The sequence below is a fragment of the Poecilia reticulata genome, chromosome 16 (genome assembly GCF_904066995.2).
Source record: "Poecilia reticulata chromosome 16, P_reticulata-male-v2, whole genome shotgun sequence".
In the NCBI taxonomy this organism is placed as follows: domain Eukaryota; kingdom Metazoa; phylum Chordata; class Actinopteri; order Cyprinodontiformes; family Poeciliidae; genus Poecilia; species Poecilia reticulata.
In genome coordinates, this window is record NC_088845.1 from 22,075,726 (window position 1) to 22,103,141 (window position 27,416).

At 37.5% G+C, this 27,416-nt stretch overlaps 1 protein-coding gene across 1 annotated transcript; it reads right to left on the minus strand.

Annotated features, from left to right (window-relative positions):
* On the minus strand, positions 1 to 27,272 carry LOC103478392 (tumor necrosis factor receptor superfamily member 11B). Its single transcript, XM_008432212.3, has 6 exons — positions 26,995 to 27,272; positions 13,747 to 13,974; positions 12,444 to 12,588; positions 4,177 to 4,377; positions 1,980 to 2,198; positions 1 to 1,420 (listed from the first exon to the last, which is right to left on the minus strand). Exons 1-6 carry the CDS (start codon positions 27,229 to 27,231, stop codon positions 1,026 to 1,028), a joined length of 1,425 nt encoding a protein of 474 aa, XP_008430434.2. The 5' UTR covers positions 27,232 to 27,272; the 3' UTR covers positions 1 to 1,025.
* Positions 27,273 to 27,416: the final 144 nt, after the last annotated feature.

The following is a 27,416-nucleotide window of genomic DNA, read 5'->3' on the forward strand; positions in this document are numbered from 1 at the left end:
TCATTTTAGGTCAGGATTTTAGTTGACAACAGAAAAGCAAAGACAGGCCTTTTTTTCTGTTCAATGCTTTTTTATAATAAAACAAGACTTTTTTACAAACTGACTGTCGTCAGAGTTTTACAAATCTTCACAACTTAGTTAAACAAGCTTAAAGAGAAACAGGCAGGCATATGTATATATATATACAACACAGACCATCCACTTCCAATATAAAAGTGACAAAACAAAATATAAAAAAATATCACTTTAGGGACTTGCAGCATTTCAGAATCCAGTATTTACGATAAAAAATAAAAAATAATAAAAACAGGCTTTTACACTTTAAGAAAGTAAAATTACACTTTAAATAAAGAAAACACTCAATTGCACTCCTTTATACATTCATATAACTGACCAAAAAAAAAGAAATGTAAAACAAACCAGCTTTACTTTGTAGCAGTCCAGAACAAATAAAAATGGACAGCTGAGGAAAATAAATGTATTTCATTATGAAATCAAATTCTTGCTCTCAAACAGCGAGAAAGCTCTAATAGTACAAATCAGAATCTTTTTTTTTTTTTTTTTTTTTTTTGTGAAGCAGCCTCTTGTTTACATCTTAACTAGATCTTAATTTTTAACAGACTCTGGTTTAAAAAAAAGAAGAAAATATTTCTAGGAAACAGATGTGAGAAAACATTAGCTGTGGGAGTTCTTTTCTTCCTGTTTCAGGCTAATTAGATTCATCCCTGCACACATTGATACTTTAGATTCTGGATGACAATTTTTGCCTGTGGTATTATTTGTAGAGCAACAAAAAAAAAAAATGACGTTCTGTATGCTTTCCTTATTCCTCTGTACTCAATGTGCTTTGCTTGGTATTTCCTCATCCAACACCGTTCTCTCACAAATGACTTTTTCCCCTGTCCAATGGCTGCTGTGTTCTTTTGCTTCGTATGTATCTTTTCACGTGTTTTCAGTCGGATAATGCATTTGTGTTTTCGAAATGCTGTCGGCTGCATAGTTTCATGTTTGCGAGTCTCACGACTTCATTCGTTTAGCTGCTTGTGAGCTTTGAAGCACGACTCATCCTGAAACATGCTCATGAACATCTTCTCGTACTTCTTGTGCGCTGACGTGGTCCCTATGATGCGGTTGATTTTCTTGAGGCTTTTGACGAGATACCGCGGCGCTTCCTGGCTGCGCAGCACCCTCAGACTACGAGTCAGGCCTTTGGCTAGATCCAGGTTGTAGTTTGCAGATTTCCACAGGTGGAGGATCTGCAGGAGGTACTGCCTGGGCAGGCAGGTGGAGACCACGGCCTTCACGTCCTGCTCCTGGACCTTTACTCCCGGCAGGCTGTTGGTCACTTTCATGAGATCGTCTACGGTCAGGTTCTTTAGAGCGTTGCAGCGGGAGACCTTTCGCTCACAGTGGTTCACACCTGGGGAAAATGCAGGGACAATGTTAATATGTAGAAGTGGCAGTCAGAAATAAAAGTGTGCAGCTACTTCCATATTTTCTTGCCTCTCCTGGTTTTGTATTTTTTTTAATTTAGCTACTAAAAGTCCACCTCTAAAAATTTCTATAAAATAAAAAGCATTCTTTTGATTTATACTTTAGTTATTAAGTTGATCAAGACAATCCAAGCATTTTTCATTTCTAAACCACAACTTGCTGTTTCTCTGTGGCATGAAACACCTGGCTGCTCTGTAACAACAGGGAAAAAAAAGAAAAAATTTCCTACAAAAAAAGGAAAATGTATGATTATCTTCAGAACTGAAGCAGAACTAAACTTGTCCATGCGGCTTGGTAGTCAATAAAACGTTTCACTGGTCACTGTTTTCGATCCTGGTCCAAAACAATGACAAGGATCCAATTTTTTTTCCACAAACATTATATGAATTCCACAGCAACCAGTCATTTTAAGATATCTGTCCACCTCTACAGCAGGGAAGTTAATGATTAGATATGAGACATGTTTCGAGGCTTCTAATCCATACCTTGTATGATGCCGTACAACTTGTCCTTGTTCTGCTCTCTCCATAGCCTCAGCAGGTGCAGGACCTGCTGCTGAGGAGAGCACGCCTTCTTCAGCCTCTCCAGGCTCTTCAGATCCACCTTCTGTCCAGGGAGATTCTCGAGGATTCGCTCCAGAGGCACCGAGGACAGTCGCAGCGACGCCAGAGACTGGAAGACTGCTTCTTCACACAGAGTCGCATCTGGGAGGAATTATAGGAGAGAAAATATTTGTGGATTAGGACATATAGCTACTGGATGCTTACCTGCTAAATATTTGGAGGTGTTCTTCTTCTTACTTATATTTGTAATTCATTAGAAATGTGCCAAATCCATGGTGAGTCCCATACATTTAGCAAATGCATTTAAGCAGAGCTTTAAGTAACTGTGTGTAAAAAAAAAAAGGATGAAGGAAAATGGGAAAGGAACGTATTCTTCAACATTATACATTTTTCATAGCAAAAATCATATTACTTTTAAGCTACAAATTATTCCTGACAGATTTATACTTGAAATAAATTTCATTCAGTCATAAAGTTAGATTTGATAGGAAATTGGACGTCTTACACAATGTTATATTGAAATATTAACTGCTTTTATTCATATTTGATTTTTAGAAATGGCACGTCAAAAAATGACTCTCACTCAGCTAGATCAGTTAAATAAGTCGCTGGGATTTAATTAATTGACATTTCAGTAATGAAGCCTTTTTTTATAAAAAGGCTGGCCAGCTTTTTGCACGTAGGATCTTTGTGGATTAGCTTCAAGTCTGTGACTATGGAAGGCCTGCTTGAGATCACCCCAATCTATACCTCTAGAATATTACTTCCAGTTAGAGTAAACATGTTCAAAAAATGTAATTTACTTTAAACCAAAAAATTTGGGAGTTTGAATAATTATCCTGACTCTGAACATAATAGATTTCGTTAGACTTTTTTTTACTCTGCTCGTGTTCTGACGTGTTTTTAACACATCATGCCATTTGGAAAAAACACTCAGTCTTTTGTCTAATGAGGGAAACTAAAATGTTTCAGCAGCACAAAACTGCAAGTGTGAGGCTACAAAGAATACCTTAAAAGGCAAGCTAAAAATTGCAGGGTTTGTTCAACTAAATTTGACTATTATAAAAATGCAGCGGTTCTTGTCACAGAGGACAGTCCCAATTTGCATATGACATTCAGAGCTGAAGGTAACCGGAAACATTTTTGTGCTTAGATTCATGAATTTGAGCAGGTCGTGAAGCGCTTATGTGCATATGTGTGGGTTTCTGATCAATTTGCAAATATTAAGTTTCCAGAGTGAGCAAAAAAAATATTCTTTTTTCAAACCTAGCGGTTGACTTTACAGTAATATGAAGAAGACATTTGGCTTGCTTCTCTCCTCCCCTGATGATGTAAGTGTGGTTTTCAGTCATGGCATCCTGAAATCCCTCAAAACTTAACAACTTTGGGAACCACCACTGATCTCAGTTTCACATTTTTCTTCAAACTGCCTGACCGATGCAGGATTAGCTGCAGACAGTTTGTGGCTATGTGCTTTAAAGGAAGACAGCTGGTGAATGAATGTTTGAGGGAAGCATCATTCTGGTTGAGGACTGAGAGTTTTGTGAATGATCTTCCAAATATTCTCCATACGGTGCAGGAGTGTGCCGGGTCTGGACTTGTGAGTGATTTCTAAAGCTGCAGGAATTCAGTATCATATTTGAGGCTTTGCCTTTTGAAATATATTTAAGCATCCATCATAGCTGTAGCCTGAGTAACAAAGCCCCAAAAGCTCATTTTGCGTCTCATTTTGACTCAGTTTCCTTTGTTATTGTGTTGGAGGATGTGACAGTTAAATGGGTAATTGATCCATCATGGGGTCATTCTGAATTGAGCGCCATAAACATTCATTTGGTGCGTCTCTCTAGAGCTGGTTTTCAGACATGCAAGAATTAGTAAAAAAAAGTCTGGAATCTGGAAGAGAAACCGGACTGAGGAAATCCCCCGCCTTGGGGAATGAAATTGACCACAAGTCTGAAATAGCTCAGCTCGGAATGATTTTAGGTTGTTGACAATTGAGGTCTACTCTAAGCGCTCCTACATATGCATGTGTAAAGGAGGGACGTGCTGGATATAAACTAACTCCTTGCTGGAATCGTTCTAAAGCTTTTCACATCCGTTGTGGCCTCTATGTTCTCACCATTGTGGCACAGAGTGTGATGCTGGGAGCAGTCCTTGATGTCAGGAGAGCCACACAGGCTGTCTGAAGTGGACGTTCCCCATCGCAGAGTCTTCATGCCGAAATCAGCGCAGAGTCTGTGCGGCTGACACGTGGAGGAGCCGCCAGCGGAGAAATAACCATCCGGACAGCGTTCACACACGGTGTCGCTTTCAGGCGTACCTGCAAGACATCCACAAATCATTGTTTTGATTTCAAACTGACAGGATGGATTCTTTCCCTAACAAAAAACGAGCAACCTCAAAAGCCACCCATTTGACCTGTTCACGCTTTTTCATGTTCCAACCTCGATTCTTGTCATCTATTAATGAGATTTTATGTGTGCAGTCATCACGTAGCTTACAGTTGTGCAAGTGGAAGAAAAATACGGAGTGAGGAGAGAGAACTCGCACTGCTCTGTCACATAAGAGAAAACAGGCGAAATATGACCAGCAATTTTGCACTGGACATACTGTTGCCAACAAAATTTCATTATATTGGCTTGGGCATACAGATCTATCAAATGTACAGTCTTTTTCAAATGCAAAAAAAAATTTAATAATGTGGCCCTGCAGTTTTAGACTGACATCCCTAAAATCTAAGGGAAATTAAAGGTTTTCTCCACCACTACGTGTCAGTCAAACCAAGTTTCCTAACAAATCTTTATATGACACTTCATCAGAACAAAACTGAACTTCAGTGTAACAGAAAACCAACACTGTACGTCAATCTGAACACTCCATCCCTCCATTCAACCTAGTGGTGTTAGCGTCACAAAGCATCCTGCGGGCGATATTTTCTCAGAAAGAATGTTGAAACTGGTCAAAGTTGGTCAAAGCAATGCGGAGCAATCCCAGAAGAAAATCTGTTACAGACTGCAACAGAATCATACAACATACAACCAGAGCCACAATGGACAAGGTTAGATCAGGCGTTTCCAAAGTGTGGCCCTCTAAATGATATTGCTCTGCCCCTGGCCACAATTCATGAGTGGAGCAAAGAAGTATTTCTCTCTTAATAACTATGTTTGTACTTTTGTGTAGTTTTGTGGTAAGAAGAACCCAAGCCTCCCCGGCTCCCAAAAGATTACACTTGGCTAAATACAGAAACTACTGACTCATCTCCTTTTCTTGTTAAGAAAAGGCAAGAAAAGGGATTTCTTGCCAAAAAAACACAAAGTGATCCACCTCCTAAAAATGTTAATTATTTGGCTAACTTGTTAGGAGTTAATCAGGATTTCAATATTTTGGATCAACAGTGAATTACTCTTTTTTTCTGTAAAGAATTGTCCACTTTTTTTGTTTCATTAAAATCCTGCATTATTGACTAGATTAAAACAAATCACAAGAAATTAATTTTTTTGTCTTTTCTTTTAAAAGGTTGCTTTTTGTGGCCTCTTTGTGCCTGCCTATGTCAAAACAATGGGCAACACACTACTGCAGGTGTTTCACACAAAATGCCCTGCAGAGCACTTCGCTGAGCAAAAGGAAGTTGAAAAGATGCGGCATCAGTTTCAATATCTTACTGGTAACCTTTCATCTATAGTCACCGTTTTCAGAGTGTGAAGATCATCAATTAATCTGACGTAGTTCTAGGAACCAAGCCCGCAGACATGTGACCATCAATCAAAGCCACGGGTAACAGTATGAAAATGACTCAGACATGTCTTCCTCATCACACCCACATAGTTTCTATAACTTGTAATGTATCTGTAGTAGCAGTTTCTATATTGTTACTACGTTGAGAACATGACATGTGATCATCATGGTTTTACATAAAAAATATCATGAGAGGGAGGCATACTAGATATGAATTTTTTTTTTTTTTTTCCACGTTTCATGCAATGCAGTCCTAATGCCATTTTCCTATCTTTCAAAATGAAAATCTATTGCTTCAAACTCCAATTATAGGTGGTAATAAGGGGTTCCTGCTTGGAAATATTACAATAAATGGTCTTAAGATTCTGGTACTTTAGCCTGCAAGATCACATGACTACCTGACATAACAGACATAGTTTTTTATTCACTTCCTCTTTTTATTTTAAAACTTTAACCAAAGAGTTGAAAGTGCGTGGGAAGGCACCGCGCTCTTATCTCATATAACATCTTCATTCGTTTCCCGCTCACAAGGCATGCGTGTGTTGGCTTTTACTATTACGCAAAAACAAGAAACCACCTGCAGATATGCATACGGAAAATATTTCCTGCACTGATGATGACAAAGCATGTACATTACAGACTTGTGAATGACACAGGTGATTTAAAATGTACGCTGACATTGATATGTTTTTCCTAAAAATGTAATTTTTGTCAAATTTTTCTTTTATGCTTCATAGATGTGTTTTAGAATAAACACTAAAACGGCATTAAAAACTCTTTTATATTTTCTATATAAAATTGCTTCTGAGATGTATAAGCCTAACTAATTCTTAAAAAAAGAATCTGCATAAAATACCAAATAATGACCCAGTGAAATGATGTTTTTCCAGATAAATTTTGTAAAATTGTTAAAGCAAAAACATTAGGTCGATAAGTACTTACACCTTATGCTATCACACAGAAACTTTATTGGAACCCTTTTGTCCTAGTTTGAGATTATTCAACATGACCTACACTGCTTCTGCAAGGTCTCACTGCTGAAACCAAGCAGTGAAGTCAAAGGAATCGCCTGCAGATCTCCAAAACCGGATTCTAGTGAAACCACACATTTTGGGAAGTGATACCAAAAAGTTGCCAGAATTCAGTGTTTCCCAAAACACTGTTGACTTCGGTAAGGAAGCACATTGACCTTCCACTGTTTTAGAACCCATCGGTCACTTTGGGAGAATTTCAATGTTTTCTTGTAAATACATAAAAACTATCTGAGCAACTGATGTCGGACCAGGAGACGTAAAATGTATTATTATTTCTTAGATGTAGCCATGTTAGTTTATTTCTTACCATTAATTTCATAGTTTGTGTTGAGGTCTAACATTTTCCCCAATTGCTAACGTTGACGTATGCAATGTGCCAACTCGACGCCTAGAAGCTTACCGGAAACTGACTGTGCTCCAAACAACTACCCTCCGCCAAAGCCCTGAACTGAATGAGGCAGCTCTTAATGTTAATTCAGTATGTGGAAGCGGCGTGACCAACACAGGACTGAATGGCCTCGCTCCCTTCCTCTACTGCCATTGATAAAACTACAGATTCGAAAACAGTGCAGAAAATTGACAATATTGTTCACAACTTATTTTTCTGTTTGCTGACTGGCTCAGTTAAAAATCGACTGGAGACAATCTGAGTCAAGGGGAGAAAGCCCAGACTGTGATGAAAGCGAGAGATTTTTTTTGAGCGGAATTGCACAGGCTATTGTCTAAAAACATAATTTTTTTTTCCTCATGTTGAGTTATGTTTCTTGGATACTTGTATTTTAGACTATTTTCAGTCCTGTTTCTTGTTTTGGTTCCAGTTGTTTGTAGTTTCAGTTCAACTACTAGGTTAAGAAGTCTCATCTCTTGCCACAGCTGTTCCATATTTAATCCGACTCACTTCTCATGTATGTCACGGTACGGTTACAAATGGTCTTCCAGCGTAACAATAAGCTGATCAACCAAGCCCAACATAACAAAAGAGTGGGTTCAGGAACAGTCTGCGTATGCCCTTTGGTAGTCCAGACACAACCTGGACTTAAATCTAATTCCACATTTCTGCAAAGACCTAAAAAATAACTATCTACTAATGCTGCCTTTTCAACATGACTAAGCTTGAGAAAATCTGTAAAGACGAATGAGGAAAAAAAACAAAAAACAAAACCTGTGTGCCATGTTGTAGAGACAAGGCCTGGAAGCAATGGGTGTTGATATTTTTGTAGCTGCTACATTTAAATGGTTCTGTCTTTAATGAATTTACTTTTGATAATTTTGTGACGGTTTTTGTTTTTTTAAAGTGATCCATGTTTTCTGACAACTAATCAATTAATTGATAAAAGCCAAAAACCTTTTGCATTGGTAAAATAACGTATTGCTTTCTTGCTTACTGCCACCTGTTACATCAGCTACGAGAAAAAAAACTCAGTTTGAATGTCTTAATTTCACTTAGTGGTAAAAATCAAAGCCAAAAAGAAAGAGGCCAATGGAAAAACAACACAGTCATAAACAGAACGTAATTTATTGGGACTGAAACAGAAACTTGTGGTTTAAAAGTCTAAACCGCAACTAGAAGCACTGTGCAATAATTCCTTGAATCCTTCAATGTGTCACTTGTCTGCTAAACTTGGAGCAACTCAAAAGTCTGCTGTGGATTTATTGGGAAACACTGTCTCATATCTAAGCAACATAGCACTCCAGGAATCGGATGATCCAACATCATAAGAAAATGTTTTAGGGAAATGAAAAATGTGTTGCACCAGTTTTGTGTGTTGGTACCATATGCCACAAAAAAGAATCTGGGCTGAATGGTAGCTTAAGCTACAATGTTTTAGACTACGTGCTCTATTGCGATTTATTGTGAAAGAACAATCTAACTTTAAAATCCCGAGTTTAGCATATTAAGCATATATTTTATCAATAAACAAATAACCTATGTAGGATAATGGATTTAATTTCCAAACTGTTTATTTCTAGTCACGTAGTGATTTTTTTCCTCCTCTATCGTTCAAATGAACAAACTCTAAATGATTCTCAGGTTCTGAATAAATAAATCGTCAGGACAGATTATATGTTAACTACCATGAACTGAATTTCAATTAAATAAAAGAGGAAGGAAAGTCTCAGACGTTCAGTGGAAACTATGTCACTTTACTGAGGGTAAGCAGACGGCTTCCAGTTTCCGCTTGAAGTCAGCTGTAACATATCTGTGACTGTGTGACATTTTTTAAAGAGCCATAACACTGTCATCAGTGTTATGGCTCTTTAAAAAATGTCACCGTGCTGTCTGACATGTCAAATAACACTGAAAGAGGTTTTGACCCAAAAAGCTATACGAGTGCTTAATGTCTTGAGCAAACATTGTAACTGACAGGGTAAAAAAAATGTTTGATATAACTTTTATTCTAGCAATTGCACTGTTAGAGAGCACATTAACTGGTACGCTGGGAGAGACCTACAGCACGTTACATTAATTATGACTAAGCACTGCGCTGAGGAGGAACCAGTGCAGATGTAATGGAAGAAAATGTGCTTCATAAATACTTAACAAGACGATGAGTATCACATTCAATAAAGATATTTCAGACTTAGTCACCTATGATAAATGAAACTAAAACCCCATGTTGCACAATTAGGTGAAAAAATACAAAACAAAACCATTACTATTAACTCAAAGATGTACATCAGTTTTATTGCAATAATTAATTCAGGCTTGGGAACTAAAACAACGTAAATGTTGAGGGCAAAATTTAATGTGATCAATTCAAACCATACTTAAAGCTGCAAAAAGGCTAACATGGATCTACCCTTTGGGTATATTCAGTTTGAACCTGATATTAACATACAATATGTGGAAAGAAATAACTTTTCCTCATTTTCTGTAATTAAATACAGCTAAACTTTTTTCTGTACTATTTCAGCAAAGATTATCAAAATTAGTTTTGGTTTTAAGCTGATTTAAACCATTAGAGATAAATATTGGAAGGAACTCAGCCTGCTCGGTGCATGACGCAGTGACTTAATGTATTGTTTTAATGTTTAAAAACAAATTAATGTAGTGATTAATGTAGTGGTTACAGTCTTTAAAGCATTAGATTTTAAAAATACTGAAAAATAAGTTTACGAAATAACCTTTTAATAGCCCTAAACCTTTCCCTTTTACGTTATGCTCTATATGATCCTTACAATGCAGACACAATGAGTCATTTTTTCGTCAGGCGAAGTCTGGCTCATCAGGCTCATCAGGCTCATCAAGCTCATTCTGATTTCATAAAGAAGCCAAATAATCTCAGATGACTCACATTATTTCCTGGTATTAGCCAATGGAAATTTGATCTATGTAAGCTAATTTCAGGAATACAAAGAAAGAACATGCATTTTAGATGTAAAGCTGAATCAAACTTCATTTAACCAACAAACATTAAACACATCACAAATTTACTGGTACTGTGTAATATGAGTTTTTGCCAAGTAGAAGACTGAGCTCTGTAACTGTTTAAGCCCTGTTAGCATTAACCTAAGTGACTTTTAGAATCCAATCGATGACTGTGAAGAATGATAACCTTGTCTTCCTACCATTTATTTGATATATAAGCATATTGTACACTATTTATAAGCATTAATATATAACATTTGCATTAGCACTACCTGAAACAGATTGTTATACATTAAGATCTTTGGTCTTATATGATCTGACTTGAGTCCAGGAACATTTATTTTTGAGTATGATGAATACATCATATATTAAATGAATGAGGAGGACATGTAGAGAGAAGTTGAAGCAAACATAAAGCAGCTAAAGATGTCACACTCCCATAAAACACTTGCAAAAATATATTTAAAAAACATGCTTTTTAAATGTTATTAGTAAATAGATTCTGTCATCAAAAAGTACAGTGAAAAAGAGATATGATAAAAAAAAAAGTCCTAAGGAGATTCTATAGACCATGATACATTTCTGAGATTGAAAAAGTAGGACGACACACAAAGCATTTCTCAGAAAGAATCAGTTTTTGAGAATGTATCTCTGGGTTTTTTAAAAGAGATGCATACATCTGATAAAGATTTGACGCGATGACTTAGAGGAAAAGGAACAGATGTAGACATGCTTTTGCTCATCTCATGTAAGAGGACTGAGATAAAAATGCTGCATGTGAATCCTTTCAAGAGCTTCTGCCATATCAGCAAATTAACAGAAACTGAGAAAAATACAGTTTTTTTTACTGAAAACACTAATGGATATTTACAGACAAAGAAGTATGGGTGTGTGGATATTCCAGGAATATCCACATTCCCATACACATAAATATGCACATACACACCTACACCCCCCCCAACCCCCCACACACGCACACACACGCACGCACGCACGCGCACGCACACACACACACACACACGCACACACACACACACACACACATACATACATAAGCAGATAAATGTTTAAAACAGTGTCTCGCAAAAGAAGAAAAAACATAAAACGCTTCATTGGCAAACGGTTGTGCATTTTAATTGAATCTTATGTGGCAAACCTACACAAAGTAGAGTACTTAAAGGAATTGGAAGGAAAATGATGTATGATGTTTAAAATGTCTAACACGTGAAACTTGTGTTGTGTTGTATTCAGATCCCTTTAGTCTACTACCCCGAAATAAAATCCTGTCCATGTGTTTGTACCTTAAAACCCCTTAACTGCCTGGAGGACACCGGTGGTCTCGTGAACCAACTGGATAACATGTTAGTGTTTTCAGGATAGCAGTTATCCAGAAAGATAGAGAGGAGGTCAAAACAGTGTTCGTTCAATAAACTATCTATTATTTTTTCTTCACGTTCACAAGTATGCACTACTTTCTTATTATAGGGTCAGTATTATATGTTTTCCAGACACACAGTGCCATTTTATAGCAAAATGCTAGCTTGTTAACTTCAGTTGTTTTAAAAATGCTATATATATATATATATATATATATATATATATATATATATATATATATATATATATATATATATATATATGACTTACAATAAATGTAACTGCAATATTTAATGCCTTGGAATTGGGCTTATGTTTGTTTAATATTTACTAAAGCTCAAGCTCTTCCTGGAGGAGTGCTGGAAGTCATCACAACAGCACTCCTCTATTAACCCTTTGATAATGTTTTTAGCAACAATGCAATGAGAAGATGCTCATATAATGAGCTCCGCAGATGCGCAGTTCCATTGGGTTTGCTAATCCCTGCCGGCTAGTTTGGAGGAGCTGAGATGAGACAGACACGGGGAAGGGCGACTCTGTGAGGCGGAAGCTTGGAAACTGCCGCTCCAAGGAGGAACTGCGTCCAACCAGGCGGATGGTTGTCACAGGAGACTAAAGGATTTCTCAAACATGCATGAAAGAATCAAGGCAACACTCCAGATAAGTTTTTGATGAGGGAATAACATTATGACATGATAAAGCTCAAAAAAGTTTGATTTTACATAATACTGCCCATCACAATAAAACACTCTCATGTTTGTGGTTGGAATTTGACAAAATCTGGAAAGGTTTGATATACAAACTACTACAGCATATTTCTTCTAGTTGAATAAAACCTCATTGTTTCATAACAAAGAAGAGAGGACCTACCCAACACTGTGACTCCGTACCCAGGCTGACAGTTACTGTGTGCAATGCAGAATTCCACCACTAGATGGTATCCAGGTACACATTCACAGAGCTGGTCATGCGTGCTGTTGCACTGCTGTTTCACTAGCTGTCTCTCCTTACACACCTAGACACAACACACACTGGTTAGAAATATTCCAACAATGGATGAGAAAAGAAAAAATCCAGAACTTATTCACAAATACACAGTCATTTTGTTTCCTAAGATAAAACAAATCATAATTTTTTTATCCTTCCACTTTATGAGCGACCTTAAGGATTTATTATGTCAAAATTACATATAAAAGACAAACATCCTGGAAAATATGTTTTAAAAAGAGTTACAAACTGTTCCAATTGATAGTTAAGGATTAATTTACTTTAGGCTGAAAGAATTAATCAGACTTAGTTTGATGAATCGATTATTGAAATAATCTTCAACTAATTTCATAATCAAATAATCACTAAATGTGCCATTTGCAGAGAGAACACCCTCAGAGCAGTAATTAAGTCAAAACTGGAAAAAAATATATACACATTTTGCATCAAAGATTAAAATACTTCTTTCTCTGTAAATATATTCTACCCAGACTGGTATAGTTTTAACTTGCCTTGGTTTAAATTCTGCAAAAAAAATCTATTAAGCATCCAATCATTATTTGGTTAGTTGAAAAGAGAGCCAACAGATCAGCCCTACTTTGTATTGGTAAGGCCAAGCAGAAAGGCCTGAGCTTTTCCCATGATAATGTTTGAAGTATTTTTTTAACTGCAGATGTATGCTTTGCTACAAATGATCAAACATACACTAACTATGTCATTGAATTCTAAGCAATAAAATGTTTATGTTGTTATTTTAAAAAAGCAATAAAATTATTTGTTTGCTTGAATATTCTTATATGTTTCTAATAATGCCTAAAATAAGCTTATGTGGTTAAATGACAAATCTGGCAGAATGTCCCTATTTTGTCATCCACTTAATCACCAAATCGATAAGTAAAATAATCGTTAGCTGCAGCCTCAGTTTAACTCAATGAATATAAAACTATCAGCGTCAGCTAAAAGTTGGATAAAAGAAAACAGCAAAAGATGTTTGGACAACAGGATTTGAGGATTATAACGTTAAGGAAGTAAAATAAAAGTAAATTGACTTTCTGAAGATGTGTCAAATCTCAGACACAGGAGAGTATTATTTAAATTTAAATCCTAAATGTGCAGTAAAGTAAATAAATCAATCAAATCCTGTCTGATATAGGAATGTCTGTAGACCAGTTTGTGTTGTACGTACCGAGGTACAGTACTGGCACGTGTCCCCCCAGTGCCAGTTCTCAGCAAAATGCCTCTCAGGACAGAGCTGGCATTCGGTTGGCGTGTCAGCGGTGCAGTGTCGTTTGACGGATGTACCAGGGGGGCACTGGTCACAAGAATGGACCTGAGATGTCACTGGATCTCTGTACTGGTACTTTGGTGGCACGGGTTGCTCCTGAAAGGCCCACGAGAAAGAAGCCGTGAAGAGCTGCAAGAGAAAGGAATTTGGTTTAGCAAAGCGACTCGACAGCATGGGTTAAAATCCCCCATGCCAACAAAAGACTAATATTTTTTCACTCATTAATTTATGAATTTGTGCCAAACCAAACCGTCCACAGAATGAGTTCAAATGAAGGTCAATGTGGCTGAGGTAAAAGCTCTTAATGGGCTTGATTTAAAGTCTGAGAAGAAACTCGGCAGCAACTTCACTGCTTGTCACCAACTCCAGCGAAACAAACATCGCCTCTCGAGGCAATGTAACAATGTTATCTGGCACCGAGAAGCTGTCAGTACGACTCCTGCCACAAACCAATTTAGATATTGCTTCATTAACCAACTCACATGTCACCCGCTGCCTGCGCAAGATGTGCAAAGCTTCGATCAGGCCTCAAATTTAGGACATTAATTGGGAAGCATGTCAGACATGCAGCCATGAAGCAGGACCAGCCCACATGCAGACCAGATGTCACCCACCAGGCTCCCTCCTCTAAGGGCCTCAGCCATTGGCTCAGCGGACTTTCCCTTTGGCAGGGGTTCATCCTTACTGCTTGGGCAGCTAACAATAGATTTTGCATGCATTGTTCGTGCGCATGTTTAAAGCGTGCATCTTAAAACGCGTTCAACAAACAAGTCTGCTCTCTCAGGAATGTGTTTTCTACGAGTGTGTGTGTGTGTTTGCTGCCTGTTTGTTGAGCTTCACGTACAATTACGGTCTTCCTTAGTGTTGGTCTTTGAGCTCTGCGGCCTTCTGTCCTGGCTGCAGCACATAAAGGGAGCTGCTAGAGGTTTGCTGGGCTTTCCCCTGTTTGCCACCAGAGTACAAAACATTCTGTTCTACAGTTTACCAAACTTTAAACTACCGATTTGTTTCCTGCGTGTGTGCATCTGTACTTGTGATTTACCACAAAACACAGTTCAGTATTTGTTGATGTGTTTGAAACAAGATCGTCATCAGGGTAAAAGAGAGATATTTTCGAGGGGAACTTCACCATTGCATCACACGTTTTGCCACAGATTTGTTTTCTTAATATTTATGATAAGAATTTGATGTTTCATGGCAAGTGTGAGGGAGATAGCATACAGAACAGTTTCATCAAGCATTAGTTAAAAACAGGTATTTTTACTCTATAAAAGGACATAAAAAGTCAACCATCTAACATTTAATCAGATTAAAACCTTTCCAGGTGTAAAATAGGACAAATTGCTAAATATCAGAATAACGAGAGAGTTGTTTATAGTTGCTGCAATTTCAGATATTTACAAACTATTTCGCTGGAATTTAGGCCCATTCCTCCTGAAAAGAAATGGGACATGCAGGGCAACTTACTCTCATAGATTTCTTTAACTCTGCTCACAAATTTTCTATTGCAAACAAGAGCAAAAGACTGACTTTGTTGTCATTGAGAAGCTTTGAAACTAATTCGGTGCTATGATTGGGTCATCCAAAATTGCAAGACGAATTTCTGCTAAAGCTTTAACTTGCCAGCTTATTGCTAAAGTGTTGCTTCAATAATTCATCAAAATGTTATTTCTTCATGATGGCATAAGTTTTGTAAGGTTTAAAAGTTTATTCTACAGCAAAGCACACACACCTCAAGACTTTTTGTGCACAGGTCAATTCACACATTCCATCTCTCTAAAATCTCTTTGCAGACGAAACCCCACAAAACCATGAAGTATGTAAACTGCTGAATTGTCAGTGAGTAATAAAGAATTATTACAATAAAATTCACTCATACCATTCTGACGCTCAACAATACGGATGACTTTTGTAATCCTAGCTGACCAGAAAACAGAACATTTTATTCAGGCTAAATGTAAGTGTAAAAAAAACCACATGTGTATTTTATTACAGTGTATGTAAATATGTCAAAGTAAAATTTATTATCAGAATTTGCGATACATACAGGACATACACAGGATTGAAATTACTCTCAAACCCATGGTGCACTGAGCATCTAAATAAACATTAAACATTAAATTTATCATAAAAAAGAGATATAATACAAAACTAATTCATACAATGTAAATAGAATAAAGCATTTAAGCTGCTTTGACCTTTCCTTCTTACCAATTTATTACCGTTTGTCCGCTGTGCATATAATTTAGCGCTGAATACTGCTCGTTTTTTTTTTTATCTGTTACTGCTTTTCTTTGCGATGTTGCTCACAAAAGAGGATGGCAAAAATAGATGAACGTTTTTTAAACACCATAATAGAAACCCAAGCTTCAAACGGGCTGGCGAGTGCGGCGGTTTTCCCGGCAAAACCTATCAAACTCTGAATACAGCGTTTTTAAGGGCAAGCTTTCATCTGCAGCAGCTCACTGAGGAGAACCATAACTGCATGGGTTTGTTTGTAGTGTGGGTGGCCCCATCAGGGCTCAAACCCACAATCACAGTGTATACATTTGCTATTAGGGCCGTGAAGCCACATCCTATTAAGTTTAGAAACATGAGGAACTACTGATGATGTGTGCTGATGTAGAGGCAGAGGGTCACCAGAGGGTTCTGCAGATCTAAGTAGCCTAATTACTGGGACAACTAAACAGAGCAAAGCAATTACAAGAATGGATAAAAACCCACAACAGCAAGTTAACTTGAAATGTCATAGATGCTTATTAAAACAAAAATATGATCAAACATTAGAAACATCTTTGATCGTACTAAAATAACTGTAACCGCTCGATCATTTCGTTTAACCCCAGTCGTTTGATTTTTCTGCCCTCCAAGTTTCCTGTGCAGCAATATTAAACTGTGGAAACTCTAATGTTGCAGATTTGGGAAAAATGAACAGATAAATTGTCTCAAATTGTCTTACAATACTTGCGATTTACCTCTAAATGCTCTGCACCAATGGATATTCAATGTTTTGTAATAAATGCCACTTCGGAAAAGTCTACGGTTTCCAACTAAGCTTAGACATTTGCAAAGAGTGATAAACTCTTGGACTTGTGAAATTTCTCCACTTGGTTGTTTGAATGAAAAAGTAACAATTAAAAAAATTCTCCATAGAGAATTTCAAGTTGAAGGATGTGGTACATTAAATTAGTCAGAATTTCCCAAGTTGGTCATAAACATGAATGTCAAATGTCAGGTGGTTTTAAGCAACCAACAATCTAAGTCTCATATGGCTACATAACTACAAAAAGTAATGATAACTGTTATTTATTATTGTATAATATTATTTGTTATTTAAAAAGATTCTAATTTAAAGCAAGTGTAGGCAAAATGTTCATTTACTGAGGGGAATATACTTAGCTTGTATTGCTAACACAACCTAACATATTCATTAAAGCTTAAGTTGGTTGTGATGTTATTCCCAGATCCATGTTCTGGCTTCAGAGGTGAAGATTTTAAGAATGCCTATGAATAAGAACCAATGTGTAGCATGTATAAATAATCTTATTTTTCAAATTTAAAATTCCAGAAAGTGTTGCAATTATCTAAATTTAAAAAGCAATAAATTATTATTCTGAAAAAGAGCTTGTCTTTTTTTTTTCCCATTTCAATAATTCACATTGGAAACCCCACTCAGGAATCTTTATCTCAATCATAGCTTCTTTACATTGCAGGCCTCTGTTTAGTTCAATGAATATGATAAAAAAATATATGTATATATAAATTAATTTTTTTTATTCCTAAAGCCAAATGTTTCCCATAGTCAGGGCGATGAAGCGACTCTTTTCCCAGAGGACAATGTCTCCCAGTGAGCAGCTGTGTCCTGACACAAAGAGAAGGAAACAATAACAGAATCAGTAAGACGCTCCCCAGCTGAGTCCGGAAAATCTTGGCAAATTTGTTACGATAAATGTTTGGTTTTCTTTAATTACATTGGGTTTTTTTGCAAAATTTTTGTACAATTTCTAGCAATGTTTTGTTTAGTTCCCAACCAATGATGTAAATGGAGTCAGTCCCTCCATGACTTTGTTAAACATTTTAATCGATTGAACCAGAACCATGAGCATTCCACCGGAAAGGACCTTTCTGGTTAGAACAAAAGCTACCTTGCTGTAATTTCCTAGTCAGCTGAACTGAAAAATATTGTAAAATTATTATTTTTTTCTTAATGAAAGCATTAGGTAATAGACCTTACTGTTCATTTGATTGAATTCTGAGAAATATAAGACATCTCATTGCTTTACTCAATCAATTAATGATAAATGTAAGGAGTGATTTCTTTTAATTGTGTGATCAATTTTCCTTTCCTTGTTTTTATGTCCAACCTACCAGTGGGAGTAGTGCAGAGATGATTTATTGAAGGAACAAAGGTACTTACAAAACTGATGACATGACAGGATGAGCATAATAACACAAGAAACAATGAAAACCAGGAAGCTTAGACACCGAGGAGGTATGATTACCCAGCTAGCATTGAATGTTCGGATGATGTCCGCTGAACGTTGTCATGAACATTCGCTGAACGTCCAACGTCTTCCTGATGTCTAAATGAAACACCATTGAAGTATTGAAGACATTTTCCAGACTCAAAATTAAGCACTATTAGACTTTCGGCGGACTTTCAGTTGAATGTGCGCAGGAAGTTCATTGACAACTTTCGGCGGACATTCGCAGTAGGTCAAAATAAAATGCTATATATGCTAGGTCTGTGGAAATCCTAATATAGCAGCAATTTTATTGGAATGCAAGGCTTTCATGTGGAACAGTTGTCTTCCATTTCCTAGGGATATTAATCCAATGTAACAAATTATAAAATCGATGACAACCACCTAAAACACTTGGCAAAGAATGCATTAATTTTAGAGAATTAACATTAAAGACTACCCAAGACAAAATATGATTAAAAAAAACACATTTATTTACACATATACCAAAAAGACATTAATGAAACCTTCTTAGAACAAAGTAAAACAGAAGAGTATAAATTTTAATACAATGGGTTTTTAGAAAACACATTCACAATAATAAATCAAGGCAAAGTCAGCATTTAAGAACCAACCCTTCTTAAAAATATTTTAGAAGAGATATTTACACCAGAACTGATTTCATGAATGTTGACACATGCACAAACTAATTAAAAAAAACAGACAACCTTGAACCTTCCCAAAACTGTTTTGATGTTCTGAATCTGACCCTTGATTCTGTGGTAAAGCCTCAGAAAAACAGGCAAAAATATATATTTTATAAAGAAATGTTTCATGGTTTTATGAAACAAAATTTTTCATTGGCTACAGAGAAACACACACGACAATGTCCTCCTATAGGATAATGTACAACAATTCACACAATTTTAGACTCACAGGTACATGAGTTTATACTTACTAAATATTTCAGTCACCAAGTGCTGGTGAGCAGAGAGACTTCTCTCTCCACCCCGTTCGCTCTGCTGCTCTGCTTGGTGGTTTGAGAGGATTTTGGATAAAATGTTGCAGACAGCAAATCAGGTCCCTTACAGATCCAGCTAAAAAGGTAAAGAATTTAAAAGTCGATATTTAAATATTTAAACAGTACTGCCCCTGATGGAAGGGAAGAATAATGTGAAGAGAAAGGCTAATTATGTTTTCCAAGAATTACATGTACTATTTATTTCTGAACAGCTCCTCACTCCAGTTTTTGATTCAGGACTTCTAATTTTTCTCCAGTGGAGGCTGGAAGGCCCAGCTCATCAAGAGATGTATCCTTTGAGATACATTTAGATTATTTTATAATTAATGCAATGCAGATTATGCAGGAAAGGGAATGAAAAAAATTGGACTTAGCCATTATTTGAATGGAGAGGATAATGTTTGGCCGGGCGTGGAGCCCCCTAGTGCCTAAGTGGGGTATTAAACGGCTTCAGCAGAACAAGTGACTGTCAGTCGGGTCAGAACAGCTGGCTGTGGTTTCCCAGGCCGTCTCCTTCACCTCCTCTAAGACTCTGAAGACGTTACACATACAATGTAAAATAACTCTAAGCATTTGTTACCCAGTGGCCAAAGAAAAATGTCTTGGTTCTGCTTTAGATGAGTCTCTGCTGCAGCTCACCTGGATTAACGCAGGAAAACTCCTAAAACAGACAAAACTCCCACCACACAAACCTTTCTTTGCATTTAACTGTGGATTAAACGGCTACATGTGAACACAGAGCAGCTGTCGGATCATCAGAGTGGATAAGATGATGACGGTGGAGAACATGTGGGAGGCTGTGGCTGCATGGAGCTGCTGGTCATGGGGGAGATTCTCTGGATCTGTGGCTTTTCCTCAGAGTCTGAATAGACCTCAGTTCACCTGTAACAAAAACATTGAATTAAAATACTTCCATAAACATCAGCATGATTTATTTAATTAAGGCAAGTTTTGTCCATTAATACTTGATTGTCATGCATTTCTAAGTAGTCTTTAATACTGTAGCAAAGGCAGGTGGTTTTTAAAACTCCTTATTAAATTGAAGCAACTTAAAGGAATCAAACTGAAGGAAACCATGATCACCTCTCTCTCTTTGCAGCTAATAATGCTAATTACCATACAAAAACTTTTTACCCTGATCATCTTGGGCTCCTGCTTTGAGGTTTGACATCTTCAGCCAGGTAATATTTCTGTCTAATTTAACTACAACTGGCACAAAGCACAAAGTCACTTAGCACTTTGTGCTGTGTTACTAGTTAATGCCCAGTCATTAATATGTCCAGCTGCATATTATTTTGTAGCTGATGATCAGAGAGAAGGAAAAGACAGACTGTGTTTACTGAGGTGACAGTAGCTCAGGATAAACCACAGGCTAAACATGCTGGATCAGACTGAACATTTAGATTTTTGTTCAGATTTTTACTCCCTAAGCACATGCTTGCTCAGAATATGATAGAAACCAATAACTTACCGAAGAAGGTAGATCCCATCGGTTTTATGTGAAATACAGAAGCGTTGTTTCATGACTGCAGAAATCCGACAACAATCCGGGTTGGGAAGTGACGTCACTTGGTACAATGTACGTATTTTTCTAATGAAACTACTTCTTGGACTTCTCTCAAAGGAGAGTGGTACTCTCCTTTGAGATACATTTAGATTATTTTATAATTAATGCAATGCAGATTATGCAGGAAAGGGAATGAGAAAAATTGGACTTAGCCATTATTTGAATGGAGAGGATAATGTTTGGCCGGGCGTGGAGCCCCCTATGCCTAAGTGGGGTATTGAAGCTAGTAACCGCATTTTATAAAAATGTCACTCATGGACGTTCAGATAACTTTCAGACAACATTCGTCCACATAGCAAAATTGGTCTGGGCCAGATGCTGACCCTTACATCTGACCCACATGGAGCAATGAAGGACGGGCCCACCATGCCCCAGTGCTGGTTTGCCTTATGTGGCCCATGTGCGGCCAGAACTGGACCAGGTGTGGACCAGTTCACACCTGTATATGATCCATATACCATATACAGGTGGTTCATAAACCAGAGCTGGCCCATACACAGTTTCACCTCTGGCAAACCAGACCCGGGCCACTGGTGGCCCATCATACACTGAGGCATCTGGGCCAGATGTAAATGCAATTTTTGTCCCAGACAACTTAGTGCTTGTAATATCAATAAAAACACATAGCATTTTAAAAGCTATAGACATGCAACAGCTGTCAAGTAATGTCAGTGAAAACATTTAATTGCTGGAAAAGTTATTAATAATTAACTAAACTAAAAATTGTGCCGTGTAAAATAGGGTTAGCTAAAATTTTCAACGCCACAATAAAGGACATTATAAATAAAGTATTTCCAACCGCTATTGAATAAATATCACTTACAGGTGGTGAGAAAAACACAGCTATGATTAGATTAAAATAAATAATTTATTTGGGCATAAAAAAAAAAAAAAAACAAAGAAGATAGATATGAAAAACTTACGGATTGAGTTCAGTTCGACATTCAAGGTGAGTCAAATCAGGAGAATGCCAAAAATCCGAGACAGAGTATTAAAAAGGGTAAGTGAAGGAAAGAGACTAATAAACGAAAAGAACACAGAGAGCTGCACTGAATAAAATGATCCACAAACCAAAGGGGAAAAACCATTAGTCTACGAATATTAACAAAATTACAAAGAGAAAAAAAAATGTTAGACACTCAACACAAAGAATAAACAACGCAGGAATAAACCCAACACAACATGAATCATGATATAGAGGCTGTTCATGTCCAACTAGATCTGTGCAGGACAGCAAATGGTATATGGTTTCAATTAAATAAATAGCTGTTTATGATTTAGTCAATCAGAAATCATCTGAGTAAGTAAATATAGTAATAGAATATATTTTCTTTCAAAAACAGACACCATTGCAACAACAAACCACACGAGCAGCTCTTGGATGTCTTTTTGTGAGTAAGGGCTTCCACCAACAGTTAGAGATATGGAACTTTTTACCCTTCTCCTCACTTCGGAAGCCGCCATATCAAGACATCCTGGACAACCCCTGGAAACCTAAATTATACTGTCATAATTATACTGTCACCATTTTCTGGGAAGCCAAGAGGCCCATCATGGAGCTCATCCAGCTGAGAGGAAAGGATGGGACGGAGGTATGACTGGAAGCAGGATTTTAAAGAACCTACGTAAGCGTGCTTAAACGACACACAAGGGGCGGTGCAACTTGTAAACTCTTTCATGTAAAACTGCCTGACGGAGAAACAGACTTCCATAGGCTGTGAAGCAAATGTACTCAGATCCAGACAATTGTTTACTGAACGTGAGAGGACGTTGAGTGAGCAAAGCCTGAGTTGTTCACTCTGTTTATATATCACAAGCTGCTATTGAGAACTTAAGCATTGTCTATTTTTCAGATGGCGCCAAAAGACCAAAGGGAGCCAATTCGTTTTTGACCAGCCTGATGACAGAGCTGAAAACTACCTCAGGCAACGGATGAGAGATAGGCAGGGACAGAGAGTTCAAACAAGATCACTCTATAAAGACGGTTAACCGAGGTTGGATAATGAAGTCATGAATGCCAATTACATCATCAAACAGTGAATTTGGTCTTAGCGTGGGGGAATTTGTGAATTAATATATCTTTGATCTTTAAGTTGTCATTACTACCTCTGATGCGAATGTTTATCGGTGAAGCGTCTTTCAGCGTACACATTTAAAGGGTTCGAGTTACATTAAACTTTCAGCATTACTGACATGCAACACAGGACCAGACTCCATGATTGGCCTGCCTTGGGGTTAGCTTGAAAGTCATGGCACGAGGAAAGGACCAATGGCACAAAGGGAGCAAACCGCACCACACCAGCTCTCGCACCGAGCACATGGATTCAGTTAACTGTAGAGCGCAGGTGGTCTGAGGGGGGATTCCAGCCCTCTGGTGTGTGCGTGCCTGTGTGTATGTGTGTGTTTGTGTTAGTTCACTTGAATATCAAATCAGTCATTTTTTTAAAACCACACAGAGATCTGGAGCGACTTTGGGACACTCTGCCAAGCCTTGGTCTTTGTTCATGGAAGTCTTGGAAATTATTTGCTATTATAAAGTTTTTTTTTAGGTATGCGAGTTAATGTGAGAGTTGTCAGTTGTCATGTTCAGAATATATTTGGTTTCGTTGAAAATAATATTTTTCCTGCATTAGAGATGGGCAGGCGGTGCAATACGAGTACGTTCAATTTGTCTTTGTGAAGTCGTGTTCTGGTATTTCATAAGCAAATTTTCATTGCAGATTAACTTGAAATAAAAATATCAGTTATAAGCTACATTAATATTGACAGGAAAATCGGGATTATATATTTTCACACTCTTAAAAGAGCCGAAACCATCCAAGGCAGTAGAAATATTTAGATAATATTCACAGGGCTAAAGTTATATTGAGGAGGTAAGAACTGATTTTTAATGTCAGATAATTATCATATAACCATATAATTTTACTGTAAGATCACACAGAGGGCAACAGACTAGATATAGATGCATTGCACCTTTGACACATAATTCAAGCTTTTTGAAGGTGACTTTCTGTGATGTAAAATGCACAGAAAGTCGCTTTTGAGATTTAAGTAAATATAAAAGTCTTATATTTTATTTTTTATCTAATTTATTATCTTTATCACAGATAATAAATTAGTATCTATACGCAAATAATGCTTGCATTTTAATATGTTCAAATGTATTTTAGCTATTGAAGTTACAACATTTCTACTCTAAAATGCTGATTAAAATCTGCAAAGATAAAAAGTATGCAAATTGTATGACAAAACTGATCATTTTAGTCAGTGTAGCTAAATCAAAAAGGTTGGCAAGTCTGGATAGCAGCCAAAACTAACTTAATAGCCGAACACTTATGGGCACAAATTAGGCACAAACAAATTTCGACTTAAATAAATACAACTTTGAATTTCGAGCAGGTTATAGGACAACGTAGGCAAATGATGCACAGTGTTTTTAATTTTAAAAAACTGCAGTCTGAAATTGAAAGAAACCTCTTTTTTGCATTTTATTCAAAGTCAGACTCAGTGCTCTCGTCTCTCTAGAGACTTAAGTTGAAACAATTGAAAACCAAATTGAACAGTTGCTGCGATTCCAAAAACGCTTCACACATTTAAATCGGTGGACTTTAGGAACTGCCTGTTCAAATTCCAAGTCAAATAAATCAAAGTCTTCTTGTCGACAGAAACATTTTTTCTGAAGAAATTTGCATCATGTTTTTAATATGATCTGCAGAGTGATAAGAGTGCAACTAATGTAAGCGCTTGGGTATGATTTTAGCATTTTGCAGCAACTGTTGTAGTCATTAAATTTGGTCTACACCTGACGCACACATAGACTGTCTTAACTTATTGACTTCATTCATTTGTTGACATCCTGATGAAATTTTCTTCACTTCATTTAGGGATGTAAATGTAAAAGAGGTCTGTAATAAATGCCACACTTTCTTTTTTATACTTGAAACAGTTGGATCTTTATCATTGTCTTAAAAATCCCTTGCAATATTTTGTGTTCATCTACAAAATCCCAATGAATACACTGAAGTTTGAGGGTGCACTGTGACAAAATGTGGACAAAAGTCTAAGGGGTGTAAATACTTTTACAAGGCGCTGAACATAGTCTGAATCCGTTAGTTTGTCACAGCTGTGCTGCACTCATAAACCACCCCAAACACACACAGGCACACACTTCTGCTATCAGAGCTACTGTTGATGGAAAAGGGAAGTTGTGAGGTGTGAGGAACTTGCAGAGGTGAGTTTTGCATTATGAATCCACAACCTTGCTTAGTTGTTGTGCAATTTTGATCCTAGACATTGACAAACACAAGTTTTTTTTTTGTTTTTTTTTTATTTCCTCCTGGCTCATGCAGTTCCAAACCCCTATCCTAATGTTTTGTAGAAAGAAAAAAAAGAGGAGGTCTGTGTTGCCGACTAATTTATCTCTGCACATGTGCCCTGCACTGTGTGCAAAGAAGCCTCCAGGTTTAGGGAAGTTGGTGCTTCAGCCAACGGCCACAACAGAGACTTAAGAAGGTGGGGGTCGCCGAGATAAGGATACAGAGACTGCAGATAGCACAAAGCACAAAAGAGGGACGAGAACTTCTGCATAGGGATTTGTGGTGAGTAGAGCATGGATAGGAAGAAAAAAACCCCGCTAACTGTCCACTGGCGCCACACCTGCTTAGACTACTTTGCACTTCTCGTATATAAACATATTTTCTCATCCAAATAGACAGAGCTGCATTAGGTTTTCCACTGACTGCATCCGGGGGAAAAACTCAAACAAAATGCGTTTGTTTCAGAAGAGAGGAACACGTATTAGAGACAGGCGGGAAAACACCAAAGCAGACAGGTGAGGAAGAAATATTCCTTTGTTGAAGGAAAACTCAGAGCATCATGTGTTACTGAAAATGAAACATGTAGGGAGCAAAAGATTCAGTTGAATCAGAGAGGAGCTGATCTGTAATCATAGCACCCCGACATGTGAGCACACAAATTTGTAGCTGTGCTCTCACCGGTCATTTGCATGTAAAGACCCTGGTCCTTTGAATGCATCACACAAACAGAATCTCTAACCGACTGGGATTCATCCAAAACATGGGCTCCTTTCACAGCTGTGTGACAAACGCACACACGCACGCACACAAAACACCCAGACAACAGTGACAGATAGTGAAGCGAGTGTTCTGGGTTACAGATTGTGATCTGTCCCTGACCTGATACACATCGCTATTACCATATGCAAAACCTCAGAGGTCTGTACTGCATGCAAAGCACACAGCTTTGATCCAAGAGGCGAACATTTCAAAAACAACATACTGGTGTCATGTCAAACATACCCTAAGAGGAAGGGGAAGAGGGGTCGGCCTGGGAGAGTAAAATATCATTCATTGTAAAGGTATATGAGCAAAAGCAATGAAATGCGAGCCAAAGTAAACTGTCCTTCAGGGCTGAATTACATATCTTGTTTGTATGGGTTTATTAACGTGAAAAATGAGGGAACATGAGCTTTGCCCATTACTGGACACAAACACCAATAAGTATAAACAAAGTTTAGCTTTACATGCAAAGAATTTATTAATGATCTGAAATGTTAGTGGGAGTTTTATATGATATGAAATTGTTGAGACAGTATTTCTTAGCAAAGGATAAATACTCAGTCTAATGCAGCTGATAACAAACAGCCTGTTAAGTTGTACCAGTCCTTTATCCTATTAACTATTTTCAGCAACTAAAACATGACTCTCAACTAAACGATAATAATGCCAGTAAACAGTATTGACATTTGAAATAAAAATGATTAGCTAAATTAAAAGAGGAAGGTGAGTAAGTGTGGCGAACATAGTAATCTGGAGCCCGGAAAGCTACCTGCACCGACTGACCGCACAACTCAACGCAAAAGTGGGGAATATTGCGTTTTTCCACAGTTTTACACTCAGCATCTGGGTGACATGAAGTCGTACAGAAAATGAGAAAAAGAAATAGAGAAAACCTCTTCATGCCTACTTCAAAAGTGTACGCGTTAGGATAAAACAAGACGATCCAGCTCCTTATGAAGAACATGTGTATCCCAGCTGGTCTGACTGAAAAGCGCAGAATGCGAAATTCTGGTTACTCACCACTATTAGTTTCATGGCAGGGTTGGATTTCATTATCCGTGTGCTCATCTTCTCTCGGTAACAGCGAACTGCAGTATGATGGGGTCTCCATAACAGTTCGGCTCTTATATGGCTCAGAAAGAGGGAGGGAAAGACAGAAGGTTCATGCCCACCCAGCACGTTGTCCCATTGAAAAAAAAAAAATAGGGCGCACCCACCCCACGAGCGCAGCGATTGTGAAAAGTAGGTGTACAGCATCAGGTATGAAGAAAACTCCGCCCCCACCGCCCCAACCCCCAAAAGGGGGTCCATCTGTATTTTAAACTAACGTGACACTTTTTTTTTTTTTTTTTTTGGAACGCATTAAGCTTTCAGGTGTCCTATTAAAGACAAATGGGTGATAATTCAAGTTTCTTTTATAAGGTCAATTGATCAATTGAGCG